General features: G+C 36.1%; 1 protein-coding gene across 2 annotated transcripts in view; it reads right to left on the bottom strand.

Annotated features, from left to right (window-relative positions):
- Tmprss15 (transmembrane serine protease 15) overlaps nt 1-23,400 on the bottom strand; it is a 115,044-nt gene that overhangs the window by 14,582 nt on the left and 77,062 nt on the right. For both annotated transcript variants that reach the window (XM_036204173.1, XM_036204172.1), the window contains 5 exons: nt 22,224-22,334; nt 20,490-20,622; nt 8,744-8,839; nt 5,389-5,438; nt 5,054-5,240 (listed from right to left, as the gene is read on the bottom strand). In XM_036204173.1, coding sequence (XP_036060066.1) covers nt 5,054-5,240; nt 5,389-5,438; nt 8,744-8,839; nt 20,490-20,622; nt 22,224-22,334 — 577 coding nt within the window. The remainder of the gene's footprint in view (nt 1-5,053; nt 5,241-5,388; nt 5,439-8,743; nt 8,840-20,489; nt 20,623-22,223; nt 22,335-23,400) is intronic.

Here is a 23,400-nt window from a genome sequence, read left to right on the forward strand (position 1 = left end):
GAAGCCACAACATCACCATTACCTGCCTGTGATCTAGTCACAGAAACAAGGAATCATTTTTGAACACCCCCCTTTGCATGACTTCCCAAACAGCCCATGTACTTGTGATTTATTTTTCAGTTAGGGCTTCTTTCTCTATCCCCCTCCAGCTCCCTTTCTTCTCTACTCTAAGTATTAGAATACTTCAGGATTCTGCTTTAGTCTTTTAAAAAATATATACATTTAATCCATAGATGAGCTTATCCAGTGATGATGCCATGAAATCAAGTATCAAGGGCGTGTTATCATACTTCAGTCATTGCTTCTCTAGAATTTAGGCCCAAATTGACCAGTATCAATTAAAAACCCACAGCCAGAAATTATGGAGAGAGGGGGAGAGAGAGAGAGAGAGAGAGAGAGAGAGAGAGAGAGAGAGAGAGAGAGAGAGAGAGAGAATCTCCATCAGGTTTCCCCCCCTCAGAGCTTGGGGAACCCCAGAAGAGGGGGGGAAGATTGTAAAAGTCAGAAAGGATGGAGGACATGAAGAGAACATGTTTCACTCCATGAACTAAGCAGGGCTCATATGGGCTCACAGAGACTGAAGCAGAGAACATAGGGACCTGCACAGGTCTGCATCATGCCCTCTGCATATGTGTTGTGGCTGTTAGCTTGCTGTTTGTGTGGGACTCCAAGCACTTGAGCAGGTGGATCTCTGACTCTTTCACCTGCTCTTGAGACTCTTTCTCTCTTATTGGTTGCCTTGTCCAGCTTTGATTTGAGGGCTTTTTGCCTTGGCATGTTGTATCTTGTTTCATCCTGTTTGTCTCTTGGAGGCCTGCTCTGTTCTTTTCTGAAGAGGAAATGGAGGAAGAGTGAATCTGGGCAGGATGGAAGGTTGGGGGAGCAAGGAGTGGAGGGAGGGGCAACTGTGGTTGGGATGTATGTATGAGAGAGCAATCTATATTTTTTAAAGATAGCTCAGATAGGTATAAAAAGTAAGAGCCCATACTTCCGTTTTTACTACCTCTTTGTTCTCATTTTCTTGGGTCAATGTTGTAAATTATGTCAAACTAACATTACTTATAGTCATCCCTTAATTCCTAGTGCTATTATACCTATGTGTCTTTGTTAGTAAATTCCCACCATCCTCAGCTGTGATAATAGGATACCATCATCAGTTTCTACCTGCTTTCTACAGTTTCACTTTTGCTTAGCAGTTTTATTCCCACAGCCTGATAAGATGAGGTTATTCTGTAGCCTCTAAAAGGTTCTTCATCTCATTAGTCATGGCGTAATGATTATTTTTCTAGGTTGTACCTCAATGTCCAATGTTATTGTTGTTCCTTTAAGAGCCAAATCAAGTAGCAAAGATTCTTGAAGTTTCTGGAGTATGTCTACATCACTGTTCACCAGAGTGACTTTGTTGCTATGGATACACACACACACACACACACACACACACACACACACACACACACACACACGTATACATATTATCTGGTCTTTAGTTTTTTAGCTATTTCTTCAAGTAGATCAGTAAAGCTCCCTCCAACTAACCTAACTCTCCCTTCACTTGGCCTATGCTGGTTATATGTGTCTTTAGTGCACATATCATTCTCTTTAATATTTAGAATAAAGATTATTGGAACAAGGATTTTGTTGGTCCATACATCACTATCATGCCAAAATATTTGAAAAATGCTTAGTGCAGGGTGAGTGCTTAGCAAAATCACTTTATTAAATGAACAGATTAGAAGCTGCAAGCAATGAAATCCCTAAAAAGATTGAGTACTACCCATTGTATCTCAAGCCACATAAGCTCATGTGCTTCCACACACTAAGAAACAATAAGGTTTATCAGTGAAATTCAAGATGATAGGTGTTCTCAACAGAGAGACAACCTCAGAGATCTGATACGGAAGCCTGAAGGAAGTTAAATTTCTAAGAAGTCTAAATAACTGCAATACATACATACCAAGCAGTAGACAGGAAAATTAGTAAGAGAAACTATTTCTGTTGAATGTTTGAGGATAGTAAGATGCAAATATTTCCGGAAAATTCTGAATGTTTATGATTATAGTATAGCTCACCTTTACTCATTTGTGTTCAAACTGAAAATAGATGAAGACATTTTATATTCTGTCTGATTGAACATGTGCTTATAATAGATAGGACAGCTTTTTGATCCTTTCATGCATTTGTGGTTTGACTAGATGTTATGTTGATATCACTGACCTATAAAAAGTACATCCATGGAATAGATAAGTGAAATATGTCATTGATTCTGCTTTAGGCCTGCTTGACATTTAGAAATCATTTTTTTGTGAGAATGTAAAAAAGGAATTTCCTAAGCCTGAGGCTAATAAAACAATATTGTTGACTAATACCTATCCATATGCAACAGAAAAGACCAAAATTTTTAGCTTAAACTTTTATTTATAATACAGTTGTGATAGAGATCACTAACTTGTAACATGCTCAAAAGAATGAGTATAGGGCTGGGCAGTTTTGACGCACGCCTTTAATTTCAGCACTCGGGAGGCAGAGGCAGGTGGATCTCTGTGAGTTCGAGGCCAGCCTGGTCTACAAAGTGAGTTTCAGGAAAGGAGCAAAGCTACACAGAGAAACCGTCTTGAAAAACCAAAAAAAAAAAAAAAAAAAAAAAGAATGAGTATAGGAAAAGAGTGAAGAAATATTTACTGCAGATGAGAAGTGAATGTGCAGTTATTTCTTTGTTGTATTGGGAAAGAGATCAAATATAATTTTCAGAAGACAACAGGGTCAAGGGAGGGAGCTTTTACTATTGAGTGAAACTATTATTTAAACATTCTACCAATGTATAATATCAGAGAGCTATAAAGGCAGATGGAGCAATACCTTGGGTAGTCCCCCAGAAAACTATCTGGTTAGCCAATCTACCATCTGGCCAAGTGTCCCAGATCTACAGACTTCTGTGGTCTACATTTGAGTTTATCCTCATTATGGTGCCATGGGCATCTAGAGGCAGGTGGAATCAGCAATGTTCATCATGTGACAATTCTGCCTCTTTCTGTCTTCCCTGAAATTGTCTGACAATTTGTTTTTACATACCCAGTACCTCTCCTTGTTTACATCAGAAGTAGAGCTTAAATGTTTGAACCTGCCTATGCCTGAGCTCACAGTTCATTCTCAGTCTTGTGCTGCTATAGGGAGACTCATCTTAATCTTAACAGATGAGGTTATGGGATGCAGTGCCCTCTCAGCTCTTAGATGCAGGTGATCAATTCTTTGTCAGGTTCCCATACATCTTAGGAGGTAGCTTCCTTTCTTTTATGATCTCATTGAGAATTGTTGGTAGGTAACTAAAGCCTTGACATTCCTTGTGCCAGAGTAGATGGACAGTTTCTTGGGCTCCAACCATTTATTTCTCTCCTTTCTCCTCATCTCTCTCCATTTACTCTCTTTAACCCCACAGCACTGCATTAGTAATGACTACTTTTAATGAGAGGGAATGAATCCCAGAATAAGGCATGCATTTTGCTCTTTCTTGTCACAAAACAAAGTTATGCATGGAAATTAGTTCTAAATTTTAGGTACATGTAGCATTAATATAAATGTGACCCAAGAATTAAGTCATTCCAAGGTACTTAACTCACAGGCTTTTAGAGCACAATGTGCTTACAATTTTTGGGCTCTCCATGAATGTGTTTTTTGTAGTGATGATTTGCTAAAAGTAAGTATTGACCTAATTGAATGATAACAAAAATTACACAATAAATATCAGGTCTACATTTAAAAATGTTTACCTTGTCACTAGATAAAGATGGTAATGTGTGTAGGATAAGTAATACCCGATATAATGAATGAATAATATATTTGAATCAAAATTTTTATACATAATTTTATGGAAAATGATTGCAAAGCTTATGTCACAAACAGTAGACATATTTTCCTGGTGGGCTTGGGCCTACATAAAATAAGATGTTTTTTGTGTCTGCTGAGATGACCTTGTTTGCTAAAGGATACTTTGATGAGGGGAAAATAGTTTTCTATAGGTTGTGAGAGAAAAGGGTCCATGGTGGAAACTGTCAGTTGCTCACACAAGTCGGAATGGATGCAAGAGTTAAAAGGGACTGTTATGGCTGAGTGATGAGGGCAGAGGCATTAGTGATGAGAAACAAAGAACTTGCAGTTGTGTATGAGGTAGCTAAGAGGTCTTGAAAAGAGGTAAACTCTGAGAATTAAGGTCAGTGTCAACATGCCAGCCAGCTAGCTTTCCTGAGACAACATCCCGATCTCCCAGGAAACATATGAGTGTTATTGCTTTCTAACAGATTCTTGCTTCTAATTCAGGTAATAGTAACAAACTCTAAGGAAGCCCCCATCTATCTCAGGATAGAAATCCCAGCCTATTGTGTAGACAAGGTATTAACCAACATTAACTAAGAACAACTATATATATTTTTTGGTATATATTCTTTGGTATATATACAAAGAGAACTTAGTATAATTAATAGCACTTGAGACACCTGTGTTGGAGGCCATTAACACCAGCTAACAACTAGCATACAGTAATAACTAACAAAACAGGAGACAGGTGAACAGATGGGGTCTTTAACCATCACTTACTGTGAGATTGGTCCATGAAAAGTACACAATCACTTCCCTGGATGGGTTAGGATAACATGCACAGAGCACATGGGCTGAGAGTTGGCTTAGTGTCTGATGGTCCAGAGAACCAATAATTTCTTAACAATTATCACAAGCATTGTTCAGCTTGTACTATGGCTGTATAAAAGCTCATAGATTTTATTTCAAGGGCTTTTCTTTCTGTTTGGAATCTGTGCCCCCTCCCCTCACTCTTGAGAGGTTTTTCTCACTTCTTAATTTGTTGAGTTTACTTAATATGTCTTAATAAAGCTTGCACTGTGCTTTGCTTACTCCTAGATGGATATGTATATTATGTCTTTATTAGCATGAGACAGAGAACATGGAGCCACTATGTCTAGTCAGTTTTGGTGATGGTGAGTGTTTGGCACCCTGGTGATGCCATGAGTAAGTCATGCCCAACTGGGACCTTCACATTCATACTCACCTGTAGACACAGTGTGCAGCAGACACCAGCCATTCACTGCTGATGAGTGATGCACCACAGTGGAGCTTGTCACGGTTACTCTCCCTGTAATACAGAGCCACCACCCAGGGCCATGACCCTGCTTGCGTGTCACTTCCACCGACGATCTTTGGGTTGACTTCCTGGGTCACCATTCTTTCTCCACATGCTATCAAAATCATCGAAGAAATGATATGCACTTTATTCTTAGGTTATTTATTTGGTCATGGAAATTAAATTGATGACAAAATAATTTCAAGTGACATGAAATTGTCTGGAATTTTAAGTTGAAGGCTTAAAGGGTGACAAATACTTACATTTACGGTTACAGTGTACGAGAATCAAGAAATCTTGTGAACACTGTAGACTATAAGCAGAAAATACATTTTTGTTAGTTAAATAGACATTTAAATCTATATGCCAGATACGAAATTCAGGAAAGCTGAAATCCGTAGAAGAAAACGGCCCACTTGACGGTCAAATAGGGCTGTGTTTGCATTTTTAACACTAACTCTTTATGTAATTTTAGGAAAATTACTCAGTATCAATATGATTACAATAGAACTTAATGTATTGGGGTTTCATGGAGATTATAAGAAAATTTTGCTTTGAAATTATCAGGAATTAAACATAATTAATATTTGATCTATGGCAGATATTGCCCCTTTGCTCATACCAACCTTGGATTTCATTATTCTCTCACTATTAGGGAATATGTTTCAATACTTCTAGTATATATCTAAAACCACATATAGAATTAAACTCTATATTCAATGAGTTGCCTCATAACCAAATACCTATGATTTATCATAGTTGTAAATTTTGCAGTTTTTGTTATTATTGTGAGAGTAACACTAACTGATGTTTTATTTTTCCACAATTTTATGAATAGATAATGCATGTTTACTACAGATTATAGATTTTCAGTAATACCTGCATATGACTTTTCTTTCTCTCATTATTATCCAGAAAACCAGAAAAAAAGATATATACTGTTCCTTTACTTTGATGCCACTATTGGGCAAATTATGACTTACAAATTATGGAGAAAAAGCACTGAATATTGCAAGTAATTTTGGGAATTAAAATAACTTCTGAAAAATTAATGGGAAGATAATGCATGCCTTGATTATGTTACACCAAGAGATGGCCCATTCAGGACCCAATAAGACTGGTTAGTGCTACTCAGATTGACAACAATTGAAACTAATGAACAGCTTATGTATGGATTTACCCTTTAAAATATTTAGACTGTGACTGGCCATTTGGTAACTGAATTAATAGAAATTAAGACTGTAAATGAGGAATAACTGATGAACATCAGCCGCAATATCATCAATTTCAGAGCTATTTAGTGATGAATCATTCTGTAGGCTGTGTACTTCATTCTGTAAGTGAATAATGAGTGGATTGCAGCCTCTCTTTGTAAGAGAAGCAGACATATGTATAGAAACTATAAAAATCCGAATAGGCACAAAATGCTGAAAAAGTATTGCCTATAATTTTGAAATTTGGTTTTTCAAGAGCCAAAAATGTACATAAAGAAAATTTGTTTATAAAGTGTTATACAATCCAACCAGCAGAGGTCAATATTACACCAGGAATCACAATACTTTACACTTATTTTCTCCTACCCAGGATGTCCCACACATTAAACAACACACATATTTGTGTACATGTGCACACATATAGAATTAAATGTTTTACACTTAAGTACTTACCTAAATGAGGTGTACATGTTGCTTAAGTACTCTTACTTTGGGAAAGGGAAAAGTACAAAACAATATTGTATGCTAAACCAAAACACCTCAATGTTTTTAGAACATGCATGGTAAAGTTTATTTAAAAGCACATTCACCTATGTACTATGATTGATATTCTCTTTTAATATACAAGGCAAGTTCAATACAAATATAAGGAAATATGTTTTATTAATAATAATTAATATGATTATATTCTCTCTATATAAAATGCCTCAAAGAAATCTCAGTTTTCCTTTTGGTACACACCTATGCTTGAATGAAAAGTAGTTTATAGGATGCCTTATAGAATATTTTTAAGTGTCATAAAACACTTTTCACATCTACAGTACTCGTCAATAAAAATTCATATCCAAAATGGCTTCTAAGACATTGCTACTGGACTTCAAAAGAGCAAACAATGCTTAATTAATTTTTATCAAGCGTAGAAGTAGTTAGTAGTTCATTACCAATTTAACAAGAAATTTCAGTTTTTCTCTGGTAACTTCTTACTTATCTTTCTTAGAACTCTTAAAACAAGGATGCTCTCAAAGACATTTTTCGTATGACACTGAATGTAATAATTGTACAGCAAATAAATAAAAGCATAAATTAATTAAGGGAATGAATTAATCAATACATCTCAATTTTATCAGTGCAGTATAAAGTGGTCAATTAAGAAAAGGATTGAGGATGTTTAGCTAATTGGCTTTTTTGGTGTAAAACAAGGTAAAATGTGCCTCTATATAAAGTCATTTTTAAATATCATGGATGTAGGTATAATAGTGTCATTAATATTAATTGATACTGACATCTTTCATAAGGATGCAATGACATGGTGCTTTTCTGAAACATACATGCAACTATTTTGAATGGCTTTAAACTATTTTCTTTTCTCTTTCTAACTAAAATTTAATCTGTGAAACATGTGTAGATAGAATTCTCAGCCTACCGGAGAACCATGAACCTGAGAACACTTTATAGAAAGGAGGATGGAAAACCTCTTTGAAAACTTTCAGATGGTTTGCTTGATTTCCAGTGACACTCGTGCTATCAGTCAACATTGATACAAAACACTGAACCTCAAGGCTTTTTCCATAATAGTGAATATGGTCCTTACGAATTTGATTTACTACTTGAGTTTATGCTACTAAATATGGTCTTTACGAATTTGATGAACTACCTGAGCTTGGGAGAGTGCTGACTTTCACATCAAGTATGTTAAACAAAAATACAGTGGTAATAGGATGTTGACACAGAGTACAATTTTGATGTCTCCCTGCAGTCAGTTCTCATCCACAGATTGTCTATAGTGAAATTATAAAACTCAGAGTCTGATTTCATACAAAAGCTGCCACTAATGCCTAAATAGGAGAAATTACATCATTTACTCATGACATGCTTTTGAATAGAGGAAGGGTGCTGCTTTACAAATCCCTACAAAAGGCTGAAAGAATAAACCTAACTTATAACAGTAAAAAAAAAGAGGCAATATATGCCTAATTATATTATTTTAGGTGATATTCATATTTATTTGCTAAGAAAGATAATATTTGATTCTCATCTTCCCCTGTGCCTTTTGATGGTTGTCTGAGGAGCATTGATCCTACTCATTCTAGGACTCACAATTTCGACTCATCATGGGGTTTAGGGATTTAGAATATGAGAATAAGAATGGTACTAGGGAATGTCATCTCCCTGTCTGCATGCCAGAATATTAGTTACTCATATTTCATTGGACTTTCTTATCAAAATGAGGATCAGACAATTCTATCAGAAAAAGATTAGTTAGATGGTGCTTGGCATTACACAAATAAAAGAAACTGAACAATTTTCATGTGTATGTGGTGGTACCACTGACATTTTATTGCCTTCAAAATAGTTTCCTTCTAGTCCTGTGTACCAAATGAAACTAAAACATCTCAGTACTTACGTGGGTGTCAGTGTCAGGCTGCCATTAGGGGCTCTGCTTACTCTCACAAATGGTCCATCTCCAGTAGAGAATGTTGACATTGATGAGTTTGCACTCCTAAAAGAGAAAAAATGATATAAAAACAGAAGATGAAATACCAAAAAAAAAAACCCACATGTTACATTTTAAATCATTTAGTGATGCATATCTTGAAATAAATTATTTGATGACCTGGGAAGAGAGGAGGATGGTTGACATGTGTCATATGAAAGAAGTCTATTTTCAATATATATATAATCAAGTACTACTATACACTATTAGCAGAATTATTACTAATGACATGAAATGTGCTCATTTTTTGAGACCTGTCTTTAGTACTTGTTTGCATATCCTACAGAATCTTACAAAGATCACTACACATTTCTCTTGAGAATCTGATTTCTTTTCAATTTTTCTAGTCTGTGTTATTGAATGGATGTCAATAGTTCAATGGGTCAATTCATATAAAACTGGAATCAAATTTGAATAAGATAAAAATAAACACAGTGCTCATGATTTAAGCATTTCTTCTTAATGAGTATATCTCATCTTTCAAGAAAATCAAATTACCTAAGAACTACATAGTGAAATAAGATTTCAGAGTTTAACTTTCAAATCTCTCTCTCTCTCTCTTTTTTTTTTTTTAGCTTCTGATATTTCCTTAAATTTAAGGTCCAAGCAGTCTTAATTGAAAGATAGAAGCCATATGGTTGCTCTGAGGACCTCTGCAGTCTGGATCTGCAGTTGTCAACTTGTGAGCCACCACAGGGTGGCAAAAGACACCTCCAGGTAAAAGGCATCCAATTCTCCAGGCTGAAACCTGTGGTATATGCATCATCTACTGTGTGTCTTAGTAATAATTTATCTTAATTAATTTAATTTCTCTTAAGAATTACTTACTTGTTCCTTAAAATTTAGCTAGAGACTCAACTTTTAGTCCTCAATATTGTTTCAGTTCTTTTATTCATTCAAGATCATAATCTTAATATAAAACTATGCCTTTAAATTTGGGAGTGAGTGAGGAGGACATAGACAGAAGGAGAGAGAGGGTTAAAAATGATACAATGTGCATATGGGAAATCCCCCACTGTTAGCAACAATAACAGCAACAACAACAACAATCTTTGCCTTTGGATTGTAAACATCCTGATGTTTACTGTTATTTATGGTTGTCATGAGACAATGGAGTTCTTATCCCTTGAAATACCATGTTGAGTCTGCTGTTGCCTCTCCAGAATATTTAATGTCTCCCTAGGATGATAGCTAACAGCAAAAGTGTGTTTGGGTACACAGGGAATGTGCACTGAGTGCTCAAAATTCATATAATCAATGAAAGGAAAAAAAATGTTTATGGGGGGGGGGGAGCGGCGCAGAGAGATGGCTCAGAGGTTAAGAGCACTGCTTGTTCTTCCAAAGGTCCTGAGTTCAATTCCCAGCAACCACATGGTGGCTCACAACCATCTGTAATGAGATCTGGTGCCCTCTTCTGGCCTGCAGGGATGTGTGCAGACAGAACACTGTATACATAATAAATAAATCTTTAAAAAATGTTTATAGGGTAACTCCTCTTTCTTCTAATGTCTTCAATTGACTAAACATTTATTCAATATCTTCAGCCACTAAAGAGGAGGTTGGGAAAGTGGAGGCTCTCTCTAATGTTCCAGTTTGGAATATTACACTTTCATTTGAAAAGCAGATGAATTTAATGAAAGAACACAGAGCCAATAATATTCCTTTAATAAAATCCCAGATAGCTTTAGCCTAGCAAAGACACCTTGCTATTGTTATTTTGGGAGAATAAACTATCTCCTCCTATCACGTGAGCAGAAGGAATAATTTACTTCGGTAGCTATATCCACATGTATTTGCTGCAGCTTAGGAAAAAAGGCAGAAGTGGATTAGAATGTTAAGGGCATTCCAGTCCTAAAAGCTTTATCAATATAAAATAGTTCCAGGTGAAGACTGGCATATTCATGTGAGAGAGAATGCAGCTCAAGAGCTCTGGATTGTATCAGCACCTGGTTTCCGGTAGAAGTCATCACACCAACTGAAAATACTAGGCCTCCCAAATGAGAAGATGCTTTATTTGTTCCTGTTGGCTGCAGGCTCCAGACAACTGGAACTGATTAGTACACTTCTATGCTGGGAGGCTAAAGTCCAAGGTGATAATTACTCTCTAATCTCCCTTTAGACAGCTTTCTTCTTGTGTTTACTCATGTTACCGTTTCTTATTCTGTTCAAGGTCTACCACCTTTGAGCATTCTTCCAAGGAGTTTTCTAAGTCTCTTATTCTCCAGCAGACATCATCACATTCTGAGCTGTCACCTCAGAATATGTATTAAACCTGTGAACTACCCAGAAACCACTCTACATCTCTGGGATCAGAAAGTTGGGCTGCAGGCCCAGCATGCTGCCGTAGCAAACTTTTCAAATGATTCTAACACCTGCTACAGAAATGGAAGAAGGTCATGCTGGCACACAAGCATTGTTTATTGTAATTGTACAGGCTTTGTCTTTTTGCTTACATCTTGATTTCTAGCCTTTAGAATCTGTTTTCCTATAGAAAATGAGAACACCACCAAGACATCTACATGAAAATGTATTGCAGGCATGTAGATTTTAGACAATTCAGTTTCCTTATTCTTTCTCTGTTCCTCTGAAATTTCTCTAAGATAGGTCCTGAAGGGCCCTATCAATATCTGTGGAAATTTTTAAAAAAATAGAAAATACTAATTTATGGTTTTTGTAACTGTTTAACCTACCCTGTTTATTACATATCTGCTACTAATACATGGTGGAACTGTGCTTAATGACATTACCACAAGTATTCTAAATGAAAGGAAGGCTAGAGGATAGCCTTTAAGAATAATGGACACCTGATGGGGAAATCTACAGAAACAACTGAACCAAGCTCAAAGGAACTCACGAACTTTAGACCGACAGCTGTGGAAATTTCATGGGACTGGACTAGACCCTCTGCATTTGGAAGACAGTTGTGTAGCTGGGTCTATTTGAGTGGCCCCTGACAGTGTGATCAGGATTGATGCCTGGTGAATCCCATTACCTAGGTTGGATGTTGGACACTTAATTCATCCTTGATAAAGCAGAGAGGGGCTCAGTCCTGCCTCAACTGAGTACCAGGCTTAGCTGTACCCCTATGGGAGAACTTACCCTGTTGGAAGAGGGGATGAGGAGTGGGGTGGGGGAAGGAAGTAGGGGAAGTGGAAGGAGGGATGAGAGGGGGATTTGTGGTTGGTATATAAAATGAATAAAAACAATTTTTTAAAAAAGAACAATGCCCAGATCTCAAAAATGATGTTCCGTGGTAATGTTGGTGCTGCCCCAAGATGAAGTGGAAATATGTATTCATATGAAAAAAGACATATTATATTATTCTTTTCTGTTATTTTGTCTTTTTTGTTTTCCAGAGCTGAGGACCGAACCCAGGGCCTTGCGCTTGCTAGGCAAGCGCTCTACCACTGAGCTAAATCCCCAACCCCATATTATTCTTTTCTATGTGATTCAGATGAAAATGAGAAAATGAAACAGACTGCATTTAATTATGTAGCTATATTGACAGAATCTTGCTATGTATCCTTCACTGGTATTTGTCTCATTAGACATCCCAAGTTAACCTTTTAATACTCCTGTTTCAGTCTTGAGTGCTAGGATTCTGGGTGTCCTGAATCTTATCATCTTTAGTTTGCTAGAAAACAATGTACCTTCAACAATATCTATAAAATATTCACATAAGTAAATTTTCATGTTTAATATTGATGCCAGAAACCTAAAAGTATCCTACAGAGTTCTTCAGCTCATGTAAATATTTCACTGAGTAAGTACTGGATATTAGATTTGGGAACTTAATTAGAACTAGACTATATGAATTTAAAATACTGCCAGCTTAAATTTATCCTTTCTCCCTGGACATAATTTAAGTTTGATTCACAATAAACAGAATATGAAGCAACAAAAGTTTAAGAGAAAACATTAATTAATAAAGGACAGCATAATAAAAAATATATGGAAAATAAGTTACTAGCAACCTTATGTGATGTCATTGTATCCCACCAGCCAACTCCCAAATGTGATGGAGACTTATTATTACTTATGAAAGCCTGGTGTATAGCTTAGGCTTATTCCTAACTAGCTCTTATAACTTAAATTAACCCATTTCTATTAATGTACATTTTGCTCTGTGGCTTTTTACTTTTCTTTCATTCTGTATGTCCAATTCCCTTCATGTCTCATTGGAGTCTCCTCTGTGCCTCAGTTATCTCCTCCTACTTCTTCTCTCTGCTTGGAAGTCTCAACTATACTTCCTGCCTAGCTATTGGCTGTTCAGATCTTTATTAAACCAATCACAACAATATATCTCCACATAGTGTACAAATATCCCATAACATGTCAATACTTATTTTTGAAAAAAAAAAAAAAAACTAATTGATGCAAATTGAATCAAGATGATTACAACTAATTAAGTTTTTTGTGGTAATTTCTGGACCTACAGATTTTGATAACTCCAGTGCTCACTTCTATAATGGTCTGAAAAGACTAGAGATTTAGTATTATACAGATCACTCTATATAGCTTTACCTTGTTTACATATTAGTGTCTCCCAGCAACCTATTTCCAAACCATTATTATCATTTTTATGGTTTGTATACCCATAAAGGGCTCTCCTGACTTAAGGAAAAGTCTTCTATGTGAAAAGTGAAGCATATAAATGCAAACATTATTACTTTTTAGGTCATAGATAGAGTATAAAAATATACTTATAAAAGAATTCTAGGGAGAGAAAAAGGGATATCCCTAGGCTGCTTGGATGGTATCCAGTCTTCAGCCACTTTTCCCTGGCCCTGCTTAGACTGCCTCTCTTTTGTCTCCCTACTCAGACTGCATTTGCAGAGATAAGGATTCTTCCCTGCAGCAAGAGCTTAGGTAGAGATGTTTTAAGCCTTTGGACACACTAAAGCTGATGGAATAATAATGCATGTTGCAAATACTGCAGCCTAGCACTGTAGCTCATTTCACACCCCAAAAGGCTTAAGGAATGAATAGAGGCAGGTGAGATTAAGTTAAAAATGCTTTTGGAAAATGAAGGTCTTTCTTTTCGGATTGGAGGGGAAGAAGGGGATAGAGTTAGCAGGACAGAGTTTCGGACTTTTACAGACAGGGAAATGGTGGCTGGGAGAGAATCCAAGACTCTCTGGCAGTCTCAGCAGTGGGCAGTTGTGTAACTTCCTGTCTGAACTGGATGTATTTCAACTGCCAATCTCAATCATGTACTACATTTATAGCAACACACCTCCCATTCACCTAGAGAAACTTTTAGCAAGCAGGTAAACTTAATGAATTTTAGATTTTTCTGACCTAAGCTTTTTAAAGTTTGTGACATTTGCATAGAAGTAAAGAAGTGTAGATAGAAGAGTTATCTTGACCTAATGAGTTCCTCCTCTGTGCATGGTGCCACAGCCACAGCAAAAGAGAAGTCAACGGGTCACTCTTGTCATTTTTTATTATTGTCTTACAGAAGCAACAGTGTTTGAATAAAAACAAACTGCTGGCATTTCAACCACAAAGGTGGCGGAGAGATGAGGATTTTAGGAGCTTGTCAAGGAGGCAAGTTCTCTGTGGACAGTATATTGAATATTGTGGTATTGTGTCCAGCATGCTAACCTTAAACTTAACTTTCTCAGGTGTTAGTGGTTTTATTTTAATTTTATTTATTTGCTATTTATGTATTGATTTATTGTGTGTGCTGATACTTGGGAGGGCATGTGTGTGTGTGTTTTCTGAGCCAGATGACTATTGTACACCCAAGCATACATCCTGTTAAAACTTCATGGCATCCTTTGCCCATGTGCCATGACCAGTCCTATAAGGTAATGGATTGATCAGAGATGAATTTTGGGAAGCTGTCAAACTACTGCAGTTCATTTGCTCCTCAATTATTTTTAATTAATGAATTTTTAATTTTAAAGCAGGGGAAAATGAATGTAATGTGTCTGTCAGGTAAACGATAAATTTTTAGTAGTGTATCATGTACAGGAAACATTTTGGTAGTCATTTTCACACAGTAGGAACTGTTTTTCCAACAGCTTGTCCACAGCATATTCCATTCCGCCACACCTAAGTAACATGGTGCTGTGGCTGGAGAATAGTCTCAGCAGCCAACGGTGCTTGCCACCAAATGTGAGAACTCGAGTTCCATTCATCCCCAGGCACTACATGGTAGAGAGAAGGGACTTTTCTCTCCCGCCTCCCACCCCCTCCCTTCTATCCTCCCTCCCCCTCCTCCATGTGTGGATACACCTACCTATTCCTAAATAAATAAATGTAATGAAAATGTAAATACATGGCTGGAAGGTTTAAGTAAAAGGAAACAAAAACAGAAAATATTTCTTTCTGTAAAAAAGTAAACAAAGAGTCATTAAGGTTAAAGTCAGTAGTTAATTTTTTCTGATCTTTCTCATATCTTGTCCTGGTGTTTTTTTTTTTTTGTTGTTTTTGTTTTTTTTTTTGTTTTTTTTTTTTTTTTTGTGTGTGTATGTGCGTGTGCATGTATGTACCTCTGTGTGTATGCATGTCTGTGTGTGTTCACAGTTGTAACAAGTTAAGGCTTTTCCTACATACTTGAAGTTTTTAGGACATTGACAGAAATTACATATGGGAAACAGAACACTGTCTATCAACTTATTAAATCAATATAAAACGCCAATTTTAATTTCAGGTTTCAGCACCTCATGTCAAATTGCGGAATAAATTAAATGTGTGTTTATGTGAGATCCTTCATTTTATTTTTGAGATCATAACATAATGAGGTCATTTCTCCCTTCCCATTCTTCCAATTAATTTTGGTAACAATATTTTAAAATCAAAATTAATCCTCTACCTCAGTATTTGCCAAAGTCTTGCAGAAGAAGAACATTTATGCAAGTCTATTTCCTGTACAGATTTAAGAATGTGAAGATACCATTAACTAGTCTGGTATGTAAAGTAGAGACATACTGCACAGGACTCAGGCAGGGTTAACAACTCCTCCTAGAATTCCTACTCAGGAAACAAATCATTAGCTCAATTTCTCACTAATATTTTTAAATATTAATAATTAATTTTAATGATGTTTCAAGGCAAATCCCATGGGCATGGATTGGGCTGTCACAAAGTGGATATCCATGGGCATGGATTGGGCTGTCACAAAGTGGATATCTTTCTTAGAAAACATGATTGAAAAATCACTACTGTTTTAACATTACTCTCACCTCAGTGTGAAAGCTTTTCTTTCTTACTTTGATCAAAGACACAAAAATATTATTCAAAGTACTTTTTACTTATGCATGCTATAAATGGAAAATAATTAAAGTGTTTAATATAAAGGAGTAAAAACTGAGGAAGTCTGCCTCATGTGATTTTCTCAAATCTGTGGGGAATTACAGTTCATACCCAATCTGCATAAATAATCTTGAGAGACTGCAGTGCCTGCTTAATAAATTGGATCCTAAATTATTTCCCACTGTACCAAACGCATCATTTAAACTCACCAAATATTCTTTCCATTTCCTTATACTGGTCTAGACAACTCTCATTAATGCTGTAATGTTCTTTCAGTGATTAAAGCACTACGGAAGCTAATAAGAATGCATAGGGGCAAAGATTAACATCTTTGCACAAATTACCTGAATCATTTCAGAAGAAAGCAAGTACCTGGCCTTGTATCTAAGACTATTGTATCTAAGACAATGGATTGTGTCACTTATTATTTTTTTTTATATTAAAGGACCCTGTCTCTTGGTCTCCATGTCTTGCAGCAAGAACTATGATCCATAGGAAATGAGGTCAATGAACTAGACAGTAAAATCTGGCTGGGGATGAGATCACATGTAAATAAATAGGGCTCAGTGTTGAAGAAATGATTTATATTCACTCAACACAGGCCAGTCTCTGGGAAGACTTTGCTGATATAACCTCACGGAGTTCAAGTCTCAGGCAGCACCTTTCATTTATATTATACAGGAATTTTCTATTTATGTGTTTATCCCCACCACATAAACATGTAAACCCAAGTAATAATTTATTCATTCATGAGACTTGTACAGCATCATCACTAATGTTTCTATTTTTGAACGAAGAATAATCAAAATATACTTTCAAAGTTTAAATGCACTAGAGATATTTGCATTAATTCTAGTACATTCTACTTTGCATCTGTAAAAATCACTTCATCTAAGATATTTAATTCAAATTAATTTAAATTATTTTTTTTACTTTTTTCATCTTTGAGATTATAATATAATTATAAAAATTATCCCCTCTTTTTCATTCTTTCTAACCCTTCCTAATACACCTCCTTGCTCTCTTTAAAATTCATGGTCTCTTTGTTTATTGTTATTACATAGACACACACTTACATATGTATATATATTCATGTGTATATGTATATCTCAAAGTAAGATGTTGTTCATTTTGATTTTCATAAACAAATCAAGAACATCCATCTTCTAGAAGGTAATTTAATTAGGATTTACATACTACAATAGAGAGATTCCTTTTATTTATAAGCCTCGGGTAGTACTCAAGAGACTTGTAAAAATGAATATCACATGGGTGTGCAACCCAGCCATCCTGTACCTTCTGAAGCCCTAGCTTAGAAACAAGGTAAACTCACCAGTCTCTTCAGCTGCATTATTGCAAACCAAGCCTTTTAAAGAGGTCCTCAACTTCCTGAAAATTTTAACAGGAAGGCAAAGCCTTTCTAGGGCCTCCCCTCCCCAAAGTTGCTATTGAACTAAATCATTGTTGAGTATGAACCTGGAGATGATGTCATTATCCAGTGTTTTAAGTTAGAAAAATGAACAAATTCTCAACTTTTACTGTTTGTTGGCGCTTCCAAAATAATAAAAAAAAAAAAAAAACAAAAAAAAAAACACCACTCTGGACATTACTCCTCCTAAAACTCATACTATTCCACAGTTCATTTTTGTTAAATGCTACCAAAATTGAAGTGATTTTTGTTTGATTAAAATCTATATACTGATGGAAGTGGATGCAGAGATCCTCAGTCAGGCCCCAGGTGGAGCTCCAGGAGTCCAATTATCGAGAAAGAGGAGGGACTGTAAGAACATGAATTGTTGAGACCAAGATTGGAGAGGCACAGGGACAAATAGCCAAATGAATGGAAGCACATGAATTACGAACCAAAGGCTGTGGAGCCCCCAGCTGGATCAGGCCCTCTGGATAAGTAAGTCAACTGAATAGCTTGAACTGTTTGGGAGGCATCCAGGCTGTGGGACCAGGACCTGTCCTTAGTGCATGAGCTGGCTGTTTGGAACCTTGGGCTTACACAGGGACGCTTTGCTCAGCCTGGAAGGAGGGGACTGGACCTGCCTGGACTGAATCCACCAGGTTGAAATGAATCCCCAGGGGAGTCTTGGCCCTGGAGGAGATGGGAATGGAGGGGAGGGGCTGAGAGCAAGGTGGGGGCAGGGGTGGGAGGTGGGGACAGGGGAACCCATGGCTGATGTGTAAAATTAAAACACAAATATAATAAAAAACAAACAAACAAAAAATCTATATTGTATTATAAAAAAGTATGGGGCCCACATATATATGAACATCTAAAGTACATGGAATTTTTGATTGATACTCATAAATTAAATTGATGATCATTTGCATAGTGTGTGATAAAATTCCCTTCTTACCTTTTCTTTTGATGAGAATCACCTTTTAGATGAAACATGCATGGGACTGTGGTTTCCCACTATGAATTCAAGGAGACAAGGGAAACTAGAAATTTTCAGTCCAGTTATTAGAAGTTCTGATGTGTTTTGAACATTCCACATGAGACTGCACAATACTATCCACTGAAAATATCTGTATGCAGTGGCTGGGTTCTATCATGGTGTTAATGCACCATAGGAGTCTCTCAGTCAACTAGCAGTTACACAGTTTTATGGAGTAAGCTTGAAATTTTGCTACTGGCTACTGCATGTGAGGGTATTTTCAGTGAGACTATTTTTCAGTTCTACATGAAAAATCTGTGTACCACCCAAACAAATTTTTGTTGTTGTTTTGAGATCTCATCTCACTATGTAGCGGTGGATGTCCTGGACCTTTTTATATAGACAAGGCTGGCATTAAACAGCAATTCTCTTTTTCCCCAGTGGTGATAATGTATGCATGAGCTATCTTACCAGTCTAGGAATTCTGTTATGTGACCCACTAGTCAGTTAGAACAAAGTATCCCTTGCTGAAAAGACAGTTCATTGTATTTGTTTTCATGAATTAACCAAATCACAGAAATACCTGAATCCAGGTAATTGCCAAGCATATATCTTTGTTCATTTGTTTGTGGTTTTGGTTTGTTTATTTGTTTTGATTTTGTTTTTTGAGATAGGATTCCATGTAGCCCAAGCTAGCCTTAATGTACTTTGTATCCAATTCTTAATCCTCTTGCCTCAGCTTTCTATGTGTTGGTGTTACAATCAGGTGTCACTATGCCTGACTGTGTGTTTTAGAATATATTAGAAAATCACTTAGCAGTTCATGGTGAAAAATGGTTATGGTTAGACAACTTTTCTGTACTTTTATATTTTAGAAACAATTGCAGTCATGTGAGTTCATTCAATTCCTCTGCTGATATTTTAACAAATTTTTTGAAATTCAGAACAATAGTGAATAAAATTAAGGTATATTATAGTAGAACTCAAAAATCTTAAAAAGCTCCATGAGTTAGATCCCCACTGGGATTCTGCTTAGGGAAGGCAGACCTATTACTAACTGGTACCTGTTGGGAGAGGAAACATCAGTTCCCTTTACACGTGAGACTTCTCATAGGTCTAGTGTGTTCTAGCAGGTGGCTTCACAGCCAAAGATTTATCAGTACTGATGGAACTGATATGTTTACAAAAACAGAAGGAACGGACACACAAAATTGGGCAGGTTTGGAAAAAAGTCTGGATGCTGGCAAAATTGGGAGATGGTGACTGATGTCATCAAAATACAATGTATGAATTGTTCAGATAATTAATATTTTTGCAAATATATTAGCACAATTTGTATTTGAGGATGGGGTTAATCATCATTTTTCTCTTTTCTTTTTTGGTAAAAAACATTTTCTAAATTTATACTATAAATTTCAGATAAATTTAACTTAATATCAGGAAAATTGGCAGTTTCTTAAACTGTAGCTAAGCAGTGAGTCGGAGACATGAGTCGGGGTGTAAGGGCTCCTGGCATTCCTTCTTAATTAATTGTGTTGGATTCCTAGGGCCCACATGACGGAATAAGAGAACCAACCCAAAAAGTCATCCTCAGAAGCTTTTTCTGCATCTGAGATGATTGCATGATTTTTGTCCATTTATGTGGTTTGTTATATTCATTTACTTGTGGATGTTTAAACATGCCTACATCTCTGGGATAAATCCAACTTGATTATAGTGGATAATCTTTTTAATGCATGTCCATATTTGATTTACAAGTATTTTCATGAGCAATTTTGAATCTCTGCTAATTATAATAATGAATAAAATATAATTCCTACCAAAACTATGCTATCCCCTATCTCCACATGTGTATCCTGTGTATTCATACTTACACATGTACACATTATATATATTTATACATACATACATACATACAGAGAGAGAGAGAGAGAGAGAGAGAGAGAGAGAGACTATACACATATTATTAATAATAACATATAAAGGAACATAGTACACTCACTTACCCTAGTCCCAGTAGATGACAAACTTCATCTGAAACTTCTGTGGTCCATTGTTCAGCACAAGCTACATGCCAGACGCTGTGGATTTGGAACTGTACCAAACCATTATTGCTCATTGTGCCATTGAGGAAACGCACTACAAATGCAGAGCATTGAATGGGTTTACATGAAACCAGGGAGTGGGGCTATGTAGGGGTATTGGTCAAAGGGAAAGATTTCATCTCGACAGGAGGAAGAAAGTTTTTTGAGACCAAGTATAGAGTAAACATATGTTAACTACGTACTTCTAACTTGCTAACAAAATAAATTTCAAAGTGTATAATTACAAAAAGTATTAAGCATTTGAGGTGCTGTGTAGAATGATTAGTTATGTTTACTTATTCTACATTGTATACATCAAGCCTAATGTCACTTTGGGTGCCATAAATAGTTATAACTTTAAATTTTCAACAGTAGTCTTGAAATACCACTAAGTGCATGGAGATGCACTAGGGATATTAGATTGTACATAGGGTCATCTTGATTACTTTCACAGAGGAATGATGGCCTTAACTAAAATGTGTTCATTATGAACAGTTAGATCTTAGTAATTGATTGTAGTATTTTTTTCTGAAGAGTCTTTTGAAAGATATAAATTGAGAAATATAAACTTAGTCGACAAAATGTGTCCTTTTCTCTGACGATAAAATGAAAAAAGCAAAGGCATCCAAGTTTATTTCCTAGCAAATGAACAAAATAAATTCATTGTATTTTGTGTTTTAAGTCATTACAAAAACATTGCTTATAAACTTTGTCCCTAAAGGAGAAAGTTTAGGTAGCTTTTTTTTTGTCCACTGATGCTGCCCATTCCAGCAGCATTGTGTTTTCATTCACAGTGTTTTCTGTTTTGTTCTCACCATTTTCTCACTATCCTACCAACATTCTGCAAAGAGTCTTATGGAAGAGACTGAATCTAACCTAGTTATCAGTTAAAATTATGCTCTGTGATGGGAGTCTGACATACAAACATCATGTTGTTATTGGTTTTACTTTATTCTCGCATTAAAAGAGTTTAGTATTTAATTAAATAGACCGAGACTCTTAAAAATAACCATAGCTTTTATGAGTTATGTGATCTTCGGTAGATACATAATTCCAACATCTGGTTTCTTCAGGGCTGTATCTAGTTAGTTCCTAATGTGGAACTCTTTTACCACATTTATAGTCTAGTGCACATAATGTGCATAATCCTTTTCTTTGTTTTTAGAAATTAAAGCAATGTGTAATAAAGTAACACATTGCTTATATCATCAGTGAAGCCTGACATTGGGACTTGACCTGAAACCAATCAAAGCAGAGGAAGCAAACGACACTTATGAACTAGAATTCCTATAAGTACCCAATTAAGAGAGTTCAGTTAAAATATGCTGAATTCATGTGCTTCTCCTGAAGGCAATGAAACAAAACAGAGCAGCAAATGTGGTGGGAACTAAGGTGCCCACTTTGGGTTACTTTCTGTCTTTGATATTTATGTTGTCTTACTGAGTCTTGTCCTAGACTTACAGTTGTTGCATGTAACCAAGTTTAATAAAGCAACATGCACATATGTTAGTTTTACTGCAAACTGAAATGGTCTAGCGTGCTTATATCAGGAGGGAGACTCACATTCCACAATACTTGAGATAAATCCTTTCACATTTGAAAAATCCAAAAACAAACCTAAAGTAACACAAGTATCTTTGTGAAAATAAGACATACCACAGCGGTCTTCATCCGAGCCATCGGTACAGTGTGTGTGTCCATCACAGAGATTCTCCACTGGAATACACTTTCCATCTTTACACTGAAATTCGCCATCCTGGCAGGGCTCTGTTTATTTTATAGGGTAAAGACATCACAGATTGAAGGTTGCTGCATACCCATTCCATTTATGTATCTTTGGACATCAGACCTTTGCTTTAAGAGCACATGGTGGAAGAAGCTCCATTGTTGAAACACCACAAACTTCCTTATCCAGATTGCTTCAGAACCCACTAGAGGGGTACACATGGCTTTACATTAGTAGAGACAAAACCTTGGTCATCTGTTTTGCAAAAGTGCTTTTGGGATGGTTCCAAGAGGTAGCTGGGATTGACCCCCCCCAAAAAAAAATGAATTGACCCTGGTGACCTCCAAGGCTGGGAGATCCTTCCCTCAAAGAGATTTATTGTCATGTCTAAGAAGGATGAACTTTATGCTGGGATGACAAGAGAAGCTTTCTGTTCGGGGCACATGCAATGTAGATCTTCTAAGAATGGACTGCTGTATGTGGAAACACTTAATGCCCCATGCTCCACAGTACACTGAAATTCCTGAAGGAGAAACAAAGCCCCTGATAACAAAAAGAAGCAGTGGGACTTCTACTTTGAAAACAAATGGCAAATATAAATCAGAATCATGATTGTATCATTATATTAAACTTAGATTGCTTTCACTAAGTCACAGCTTAAATTAAAAGGATATCAGAAACAAAATAACTACTCCTCATGAAATTTTGTTTTTAAAAGTCATTCAGAAGTGTTTATTTGTCAAATACGTGTGTATGTATTTGGTATGGTACATTGCTTATAAACAAAGATATGGTACAGTGTCATTAATTAGAAACACACATAAAACCAACATATATATAGACCTTTAGACAAAGGTTATAAAAAGTATAGATAATAAGTTAATCCTGTATTTTCTCTAGAAGCAATTGCTCTATATTTGCAGTTTAACAGTATTTGAGGGGGGTGGAGTTCTATTTTTAACTGTTTTCATACATGTATTTGACAATTTCATGCATGTGTAAAGTTCCAATATCTCTACTCTTCTTTCTATCTTTATTCTCTCTCCTTACATATTTTTTCTCATAGTTATGGTTGGTTACTTCCATAGTGTTTGTATCATTTATGTA

Source organism: Onychomys torridus, chromosome 12 (assembly GCF_903995425.1).
Source record: "Onychomys torridus chromosome 12, mOncTor1.1, whole genome shotgun sequence".
Taxonomy (NCBI): domain Eukaryota; kingdom Metazoa; phylum Chordata; class Mammalia; order Rodentia; family Cricetidae; genus Onychomys; species Onychomys torridus.